This window comes from Alligator sinensis, unplaced genomic scaffold (assembly GCF_000455745.1).
Source record: "Alligator sinensis unplaced genomic scaffold, ASM45574v1 scaffold916_1, whole genome shotgun sequence".
NCBI lineage: Eukaryota > Metazoa > Chordata > Crocodylia > Alligatoridae > Alligator > Alligator sinensis.
The window spans coordinates 506,206-516,040 of NW_005842874.1; the positions used below are offsets into that span (position 1 = coordinate 506,206).

Consider the following 9,835-nt stretch of genomic DNA (forward strand, 5'->3'; position numbering starts at 1 on the left):
AGGAGGAAACAGGGGAATTAGCAGAGGATTTCCACTTATCATTACTGAAGGAGCTGTAGCAATTCTTTATTTAACAAGTACAGCTTAATAAGAAGAAGCACTTAGGGCTTGGCTTCACTCTTCCAAGGGCTGTACACGCACTAAATTAACTCCCATAGCAGTTCTCTAAAGCGATCAAGATGAGAACTGTTCTCACTTGACAAAAAGAGAAACTGAGATAACAGCCAGGAGTTACCCCATGGTTCAGCATGACGTGTAGAGATAAAGCGCTTACCCAAATCTATTCGGGAAACAGTGGCAGAACGTGGATCAGAATTCATCGCTTCTCCCTGGCTCCCAGTCTTATGCTTTGGCTACAAGAGTATGACGCCTGCAGCCCTTCCTACATGGGATCAACTTCAAACCAATCCTGGGACACCGAACAAAACGCTTTGATGAAGAAACTCGAGCTAGAAACTCTAGTAACAAACATGCTTTCTTTGCAGACATCTTGGCTATGGACAGATGCAACTTTTAATCGCTCTGAAAGAGGAAAGGAGCTGTCACTCAGGAGCACGCCTCGGCTGTGCCAATGTAATAGTTATGTTTGCTGGCTCCTATAGCAATGCACATGAGTTTAGCCCTGAATGAAACAGGGTTCAGGTTACAACAGTTTGGTTACAACTACAAAGCAGGCAGATGTAACAGGTAGGATGCAAAGGATGATATCAAGACCTTTTGATGCAGATACAGTTGTTACATTTGTCTACTCCCCTTCTCAGTTCTCTGCAAAATGAGGAACAGCTGACATCAAATAAAATACATTGTGGAAAAAATGGAGGATAAAAAATAAAGACTTTCTAAACGCAGCAAATTAGAGTTATAATGGGCGTGGTAAGCATTACCACCTCTACTTTACAGGTAATGAAACGGAGGCCGAGAAGCTACGGGCCAGAGATCTGCGACAGACAGAACTGGTCCATTAATCCGAGTGTGACGTTCAAGCCTATGCCCTAATCACCGAACAAGGCTTCCTTTACAAACTTGACTGTACAGTAACAGCCACTTACGTTGTAATAAAAACAGCAAAAAAAGGAAGAATGAAAACCCAGTTAAACCTCTTGCTATTTCAGCACTTTGGTCCCTGCTATTAAATACCATTCATTTTCTGTTTCAGCTTGGGTCTAAATGGAGACCGGAGAAGCAATGGTGAGGGTTTAATGCAATGGCATAGTATACACCAGTGAAGCCTCCCTTACATGTCCTGTCGGGAAGGGTTTGGTTGGGCTCCCAAATCCACATGCCATGAAAGCTGCTGTGAGGGAGGAAAGCAGGATGGATTTTCTGAGAATTTAATCCATTCTCATTTAAACTGGATAAGGGGGAAGCAATAAGCACCGTGGAAACTTCCCCATTATAGAGCTGCAGACATCTCCTTCGCTCGGCCTCCCCGAGTCTCAGATTTGACCATGGAGTTGTTGAGAACGGGAAGATGACATGGCTGAGCTGGGGGCAGCTTTGGCACGGCTGAGCCACAGAGCTGGGCAAGCGAGGAAAGGGGGGCTATGCCGCAGCCTTCACCAGTGCCTGCGGCGCTGCGGGGAGCCCAGGTGGCTCACCTGCTTCGCAGGGCCAATGCCAGCCCACCTGGTCCTGGCATGCCAGGCTGCCCGCCCGACATGCTGGGAGAAGGGCAGGGGCCCGATCCGGCTGGGCAAGCGGCACTGGAGTCTGAAGCGGTGCTGCTTTACCCCCGGGAAACACAGTGGGGGCAGGGACAGCACTGACATGCAGTGCAGCCTTCCACAGACGTAGCTAGTCAGGTTTTTGGCCTAGGCCAGTGTTTCTTAGACCCAGTGGACACTCTCATGCACCCCGTCTAGGTCCCCTCCACCTGCTGTACTGCCGCTTGCTTGGGCGTACTGCCTTCTCTGCAACAACAGTGCATCACCCCTGAAAGGGCCTTGTGGCCCCAGGTTGAGAATCACTGACCCCGTGTTTTGCAAGTAACATTCAGTTTAAAAGCCAAATCTACAGCAGTATTTCTCAACCTTTTTAGATCTGAGGCACCCCTTGGGAGACTCAAGGCACCCTCAGAAAATACCAGCTCCTAGTTTTCACTTGTTGACTACACAAAAATAGTTTAGCAATTCTTCTATTGCAAAGAGCTCAGAAAGACCACAGGAGGTCCGAATGTTTTTAATACTGTGGATTCCTGTTTGAAACCTCGGGGTTTATCCTCTGAATCATGTTTGCCCACCTAACAGTGTAGCATCTCACGGCACCCTTGAAAGGCTCTCAAGGCACCCCAGGAATACTGACCCACGGGAAAGCAGGGCAAAGCTAGAACAAAAGGGTCAGGGTTACAGAGAATTTTACTGATACAGTGGAGTTAGACTGGGTTGTACCAGGACAAATCATATCATAGAAGATTTGGGTTGGAAGGGTCCTCAGGAGATCGCATCTAGTCCACCTCCCTGCCCAAAGCAGGACCAGCCCCAACTACATCTCAGCCAAGGCTTTGTCTAGCCGGGTCTTAAAAACCTCCAGGGATGGAGCTTCCACCACCTCCCTGGGTAACTTGTTCCAGTGCTTCACCACCCTCCTAGTGAGATCATTTTTCCTAATATCCAACCTAAACCTTCCTTGCTGCAACTTGAGCCCATTGCTCCTTGTTCTGCCACCGCTGAGAACAGTCCAGCTCCACCCTCTTTGCAACCCCCCTGCAGGGAGTTGAAGGCTTCTATTAAATCTCCCTTCAGTCTCCTCTTCTGCAGACTAAATAAACCCAGTTCCCTCAGCCTTTCCTCAAGTCATGTGCCCCAGCCCCTGAACCATTTTTGTTGTTTTCCTCTGGACTCTCTCCAGCTTGTCCACATCCTTTCTATAGTGGGGGGCCCAAAACTAGACAGTACACCAGATGTGGCCTCCCCAGTATAGAATAGTGAAATAATCACTTCCCTCGACCTGCTGGCATTGCACCTACCAATGTAGCCCAGTATGCCATTCGCCTTCTTGGCAACCAGGACACACTGCTGGCTCCTATTCGGATTATTGTCCACTGTACCCCACAGGTCCTTTTCTGCAGAGCTGCTGCTTAGCCCGTCAGCCCCAGCCTGCACCGGTGCATGGGACTGTTCCCTCCTAAGTGCAGGACTTTGCACTTGTCCTTGTTGAACCTCATGAGATTTCTTTTGGCCCAATCCTCCAATCTGTCTAGGTCAGTCATATGCAGGCGAAAGCTTTATTCTACTTGATCAGAGACAGTTAGCAATACTTACACGTACCATCTTTTTAACATACTTTGTGGACGTGAAAAGTTGGCAATGAGGGTGCAATTTCTGATCTATGTTGCAAAATGAATAAAAACCAGCCTCTCTAAATTCTAATTTTCAATCTGCAATACAATACTTCTGGTCATTCTGACTCAAATTACAAGGCCTGGCATCAAAGTCAATATCTAGAGGCAATTGAGAGCTGTGAGTCCATTTCTTTGGCTTATTATTGGGTGTTTTATTATTCCATAAAAACAAAGTGCAGTTTACAATTCACTGTGTGGATTTTATTTTTCTCCCTTTACAAGGAAAGATCCACAAAATGAAAATTTACTTTAGGACCCAAGTTTGGGAGGAGAAGGTGTGGAATGGGTCTGTCAAAGTTATTTATACCAGCTGCACTATCAAAACTCCAGCTCCAAGGTACAGTTTGGCCTCTCTCATATTTATGTCCGGCAAACGCCCAAGAAGTTGAATACCACAGTGCAACGCATGCAGAACGAGCGAGGGAGCTTCAGGAGACATGTGACTTGTTAAGTTAGGAGCTAAACAGATGCTTGTCAGCAGTGTATTTAAGAGGAGACCCTGGTTCCCATGACCTTACAGAAACTAGGCTTTAATGGGAAGAAACACCAACTTGTGGTGGCCAAATCTTCGTGGAACAGCACAGCGAGGAACTAGAAGTCCCTTGTTTATTATATCTGGAGGAACTTGGAAAGCCAAGCTGGCTGGGCCTGTGACTCCAGGATCAGCTTCCAGTCCATGGAGAATTTCATAGTGCAGGACGATAATAATGACAGCAAAAAATGAAACATAATTAAGTTGTTCAGAAAAAGCCTGCTGGCAATTGTCAAAGCCAGAATGAGGAGGCCAAAAAAAGGGAAAGGCAAAGTGTTTTCAAGTGCAACAGGAGGGAAAAAAGGGGATCGGACCACTTACCATCTAACAGCACAGCAAAGAGACCTAATTAACCTCGTGCTCAATCAGCTGGATAGTCGCACCAGGAATGATATTGCCTCCCTCACTTGTGTGTGGAATAAATTGTACCTACCCGATGGACTCACACTGCCATTCTGTGTGCAGGCATCGACTAAAACGAATCCCTCTAGTACCAACAATAACCACCCCCCCATGCAAAATACAGCACGCCATACTTAACGCAGAAACCCCCAAAAGAAGGTAGTCAGCCTTTCTTTTTAAACCAGGGGCGTCAAACATACTGTCTACAGGCTGCATCCGGCCCATGGAGCCCTAGCATCTGGCCCCTGGTGCTGCCCGAGGGTCTGCGAGTTGACCCACAGACAGCACCAGATGGCCCCGCACGCTGCATGTGATGCCTGCTCCAGTTCACATCTGCTCCATGCTGGATCTAGTGGCATGTCCTGGAGCAGCCACTGCATGCAGCATGGCCGCGGGGGGCAGAGCAGGTTTATGCTGCACACAGAGTCTGCTCCAGTCCTTCCAGGACCCAGGCTGCATGCAGGGCCAGTCTGTAGGTCCGATCCTACCCACATTTAATACCCCTGTCTTAAGCCAAAACCTGGACTCCAGAACTACATCTGCCTATTTACCCCCATATAGACGTGCTCCAAGGAGTGTAGCATCCCAGATTCATTCACCTGGGCCTCGGCCAACATCGTATATGCCATCACCAGTTTACAAGGCCCATCTGCTGTCTACATCAGACAGGGCGATCACTACATGCAAGAATGAACAAACGCTGATCTGACATCAGCTGCAGAAAGGCACAGAGCCTGTGTCAGAAAACCTGAGCCTCCCCGAACATTGCATTGCTGACCTCAGGATTGTTGTTCTCAGACAGCAAAACTGAATGGGAAATTGCCGAAGAAGAAATCATCTGCAGGCTGGATTGCGTTAAGTGTGATTTCAACAGGGACCACAGGTTCTTATCCTGGTACCTGGATGAGGCTCTGTGACCCCGTTGTCCCTATGGGTTGTTTGCTTGCCTGCTTGTCTCCCCATTCCTCCTCCCCCCTCTCCCTCTCCATCTTCTGCGTTCAAAATCACCCCCTCCACTTTACGCGCTGCTCTATGCTGTCCTTGCACAACATCTGACCAAGTGAACTCGAGCTCATGTGAGCTTGTGCTCTATATGTTTCTTATTTAGTTAGTCTATAAGGTATGTTTCTACTCTGCCTTCCACTGTTGCAAGCCAAGCAGATAATCTGGTCAGGGCAGGAGGCCTCAACTAAAACCAGCAGTGGCAGCCACCATTGGAAAGAGCTCTTCTTATGGGACCTTGGGAAGTCAAGGCAAAAAGCAGCAAACAGAGCAGCCTTCCCACAGGGTCACGGACACACAGAAGAATCCCATGTGCATTTCTAATGCATCATTAATTCAGGACAGGAACATACTAAAAAAAAAGGGAAGAGCCTTTGAATGAAACCAGAGAAGCTAGTACTGCTGTCAGCCTGGGCAAATATCAGCCCATCCAAGCCAACGCATGGGAAATCTCTCTGCCGGTTCAAATCAAATCAAGAATGAGCCAGACCCAAAGGCCACAAACCAGGTTTGCTTGAGCTGGTGCTGCAATGCTGCAAAGGCTGCTGGTCTAGAGGGAGCCCGGTGCTGCAGCAGCTCTGGCTCTTGCTGGCTGGTGTTGTGATGGAGCACTGCTGCTCCCTGCCACCGCCGTATAAGTATGTCACAGCGCAGCGCTGCATTCGCAGCACTTTGTCGCCGCAGCCAGCAGCCCTTGCTAGGCTGGCTCGCACTGGAGCGTTACTCACAGAGCGCTGCACGCAGTCGTGGCATCCAGAGATGTGCCGAACCTTAATTTAAAATGGATGCACGTAAAAGTTTAATAAGGCTCTGGGCACCATATCCTGGTTCAGAGGGACCCGCCTGCCCATTCAGACTCTCCTCTGTAGCTTGTAAACTTCAACATCAACTAACAAAAGGATGATTGGCCTCCAAATAGTCCCAACATGTGCAGTCAAAGAGAACAGATCGTTTTTGACTGAGGTTCCCTCAATGCAGTCGCAAACCTTAGGGAAAGTTTCAGCGAGCTAGCCTGAGCTTTGAGTATTAACATAGTCTGAGCCTTTTGGGGTTCACTGGGAACAGTCCATTTTAAATGAAAACCCCAAATCTAATGTATATAAATACAGCAAGGTGAAAGTATCATTCTGCTGAGTCTTTTAGACTGCTGCTGCCTGAACTGATATAGTAGAGAGGGATGAAAGAGCAGCAGATAATCTGCCTGACCTTCCAGCTTCTGATTATCTCTTCTCCAGGAAAACAAGGCTGAAGTACTACTTCATTCCAGCTTGTCAGGAACAGAGTTGGACCTGAGCCCCGGAGACCGGATCTGAACGGTGATAACGTTCCCGAGTTTCCAAAAGGGAGAATCCGCAGAACATCAAGCACAACTGACTGATCATAACAGCAGAATTCAAGGCCCAAATATATTAAGACAAAGCCATAAATACACAAACAATGCTGCCTTCTCAACAGAGATGACAGTTTTAGTAGGCAAGGCCAAGAACAATTAAGATTTTTTTTTTTTTTTTTTACAATCATTATTCTTTCCTTATCAAGCATCAAAGAAAAGATTGCTGAATGTTGAAAGCTTCATGTGCTCATCTGAGCAAGGCTGATAAAGCCATATATGTTTATGCTTTTATTTCCCTTCAAGGCATATTTCCTTGATGATATTCTGCGTCTGATTATCTGCCTATGAAAACATGCACGTGCAGCAGGGGACAGTACATGGCCAGCTCTGCAGGAAGTCTGGAGAGAGGCATCTCAGGGTCAGTGTTTGGGGAAATTCATCCTTTTAATGTCAAAAGGATGGGCCTGTAGGGGACTTAATGGACGTGCCGATCTACAGGAGAAGTGGGTGATTATGTCTAACTATGCTAACGGGATGCCAGCCTTAGCACATGCTTGCAGTTCACTCTGTCTTATCAAAGAAGAGGGGTTTCTTCACATATCCCTTACCAGTGCTGCACACAAGTGCCCCTGCCTATCCAAAACAGGGTGGAAGGCGTGGCTAACAAAATACAAGGATGTTCTATATTAACTTAAGAAACAGGCTGGCTAAGGTCACTGGATGAGCGAAGTGTTATGCAGACAAATCTTATTACTCACCTTTACACAGGAATAAATGACCGAAACAAACACCACTGTGGTCAGGATCAAAAAACAGGTCAGGTAAAAACCCAGCATAAACGCAGAGCTGAAACCAGAAAAGGAGATTTAAACAAACAAAAAAATGACACCATATCGAAGAGTTACAGCTTTGCTCTGGGCTCCGTGATGCTTGCGCAAAGTATGACACATCAAGGAGCTTTCTGCTTGGGATGGCGGGAGGGGGTAGGAGATGCCTCGAATACTGACAGACATCCTGTTCCCTTTTAAATTACGCACGCCGGCTGCCGACCAGAGAACGCTGCATGTCTCACAGGCACTGCCATCCTGCTGGGGTGACAGCAGAGAGACTGAGAAATATTTTATGTGCTAGAAGAGATGATGGAATAATTTGTTATAGTGGGCCAGTCCCCAAGCTGGCAGAGGATAAGAGGCTCGAGGAAGGAAAGCTTGCTGGGCTTGAGAATTCAGCCATCTGCAGCCAAGCGCATAAGAAATCTGCAGGGGAGACGTCGTGAAGGTCACATTCGTGGGCCCCACCCCAGCCCCTCATTCGCCCTGTTCATGAAGGGCTCAAAACTGGTGCCTCGCTAATGAGGGAAAATGCAGAGGAAGTGCCCGCTTCCAACAAGGTTACCGAGATGTTCAGACCTTGTTTGATTCCCATGTAGAGCATCTGCTCTGCATTTCTTGTTGTGTCCTGCTAGCTCAGCCAAGGAATAGGACAGTGGCTACCACGCCACAAGGATAATTCCTCAAAAAAGGAGCCTCAGTGCTAGCAGTCTGCAGCATATCCCCTCTTCATTTTGCTACCCCGTTTCACGTAAACCTATTCTCACACAATTTTGTTGTCCTGATCAGTGATCTGTTTTGATCACGTGATTATCCGACAACGTGTTCATGGTTACTAGACTTGGTATGAAAGGACAGACGCCCTCTGGAACCTCTGCCTCGTTCCTAATTCAGAGGAGGTAATCTTACATGGTGACATTAAGGCTAGCTGCGCTGGATCCAGCTGGTGTCCATGCTCTCTCATGACTACGGAGGTAATTGGACTTGCTAATTTGCTGTTTGAGCTGCCAGAGCATTCATTAAGGCTATTCCTCTTAATTACCACAAGTTATCACTGCCATTTTGTCTCCAGTTGCAAATACAAATTCCACATTGCGTCACTGGTGAATGCGTTTGTTGGTGACACCCAGGTGCACATGGCAACAGCTGCTCATTAACCGCTGCCTTCAGTAAAGACAACTATTATGCAATTAAAATATTAAAAGCAAAAAGAATTAAAGTGCTTGTGCTTTGGGTTCTAATTTTGGGATGAATTTGATAGTTAGCTGACTAAAGCTGACCTTCTCTACAAAGCTTGGCCAGTGGATTTCAATACTGACCTTCAACACCTCTGTGATGCTACTCATCCTTAGATGACACGGTCCACATTTTTACTATGTGGACAAAGGACCCCTACAAACTTGATTCTAGGAGGGCAGACAAGTTCAGTAACACTTGTGACCCAATTCACATATGAACTTGGGTCTCCAGAGGCAGAAAGCTGTTGTACGAATCCAAAACAACCTCCACTTTAGAAGTCAGCTAGTATTCATGCACAGAGAATGATATGGCTCATTTATTGATCTAGGGAAGTGACATGTCCTTGTAAGGGTCCCAGCAACTGGCACACTATATTTTTTCCTGACAACACCCTTAGGATACCCCTCCTTCATATTGGAGATATGGAGAGAAAGCACAGAGTGGAAATGCCTCAAAAGCACCTGCCTCCTAAGAGACTTGGGCACTTTAAAACCTAAAACCGCACTGATGTTATCATACACACAGGCTTTGGCACTTGAGAAGGGCACACAGGGGTTTGTGTGCACAAATATACAACCCAGGGTTTGAAGAAAAAAAAAAAAGTCACGCCAGTAGGATTTGCCACACCAAGATACACTAATTGCTTATGAAATCCAATTTCCTGACTGGCTATTTCCAGGGAAAATAAACAGTCCCCAGGATGCCATGTGCTGCTGAGATGTGCAAAAAAACAGGAGTCTCCAAAAAAATACAGAAAAAAAATAATAAAATATTTTTGCCTACAAGAGAAGATCAGCAAATATACAGCACTGGCATTAATGTCACCGTGAACCTGCTCTGATTTCCCTGCCTACCACAGAAGAAAGGCACTCAGCCATTATAATTGTCAAGGATCTAGAAGTTGTCAGCTTGTTTTATTTAAATGCTTAACTGGCTTTAATTAAATAGCCTGGTGGTTGCTCAGTGTGTCTGATGGGTGACCTGAAGCCTTTTAGAGGACCTCTCTCACAAAGATGCAAACTCAGGGCAGCAATGTCAGGTCAAATGATCTAAAGTCTAAATGTGTGGAAGGCAAATCTACAGAGGGTTTCAGCAATTGCTAAACAAGTGCTGGGATTGACCTAATTTCAATTTTGAGCTCAGCTGGCTTCTCTTCC

General features: G+C 46.7%; 1 protein-coding gene across 1 annotated transcript in view; it reads right to left on the reverse strand.

Moving 5' to 3' along the window:
• Nucleotides 1-9,835, reverse strand: part of LOC102387635 (adenylate cyclase type 5) — a 130,457-nt gene that overhangs the window by 20,173 nt on the left and 100,449 nt on the right. Inside the window, exon 10 of the mRNA XM_014525753.1 lies at nucleotides 7,368-7,455. Within this exon, the coding sequence (XP_014381239.1) occupies nucleotides 7,368-7,455 (88 nt within the window). The remainder of the gene's footprint in view (nucleotides 1-7,367; nucleotides 7,456-9,835) is intronic.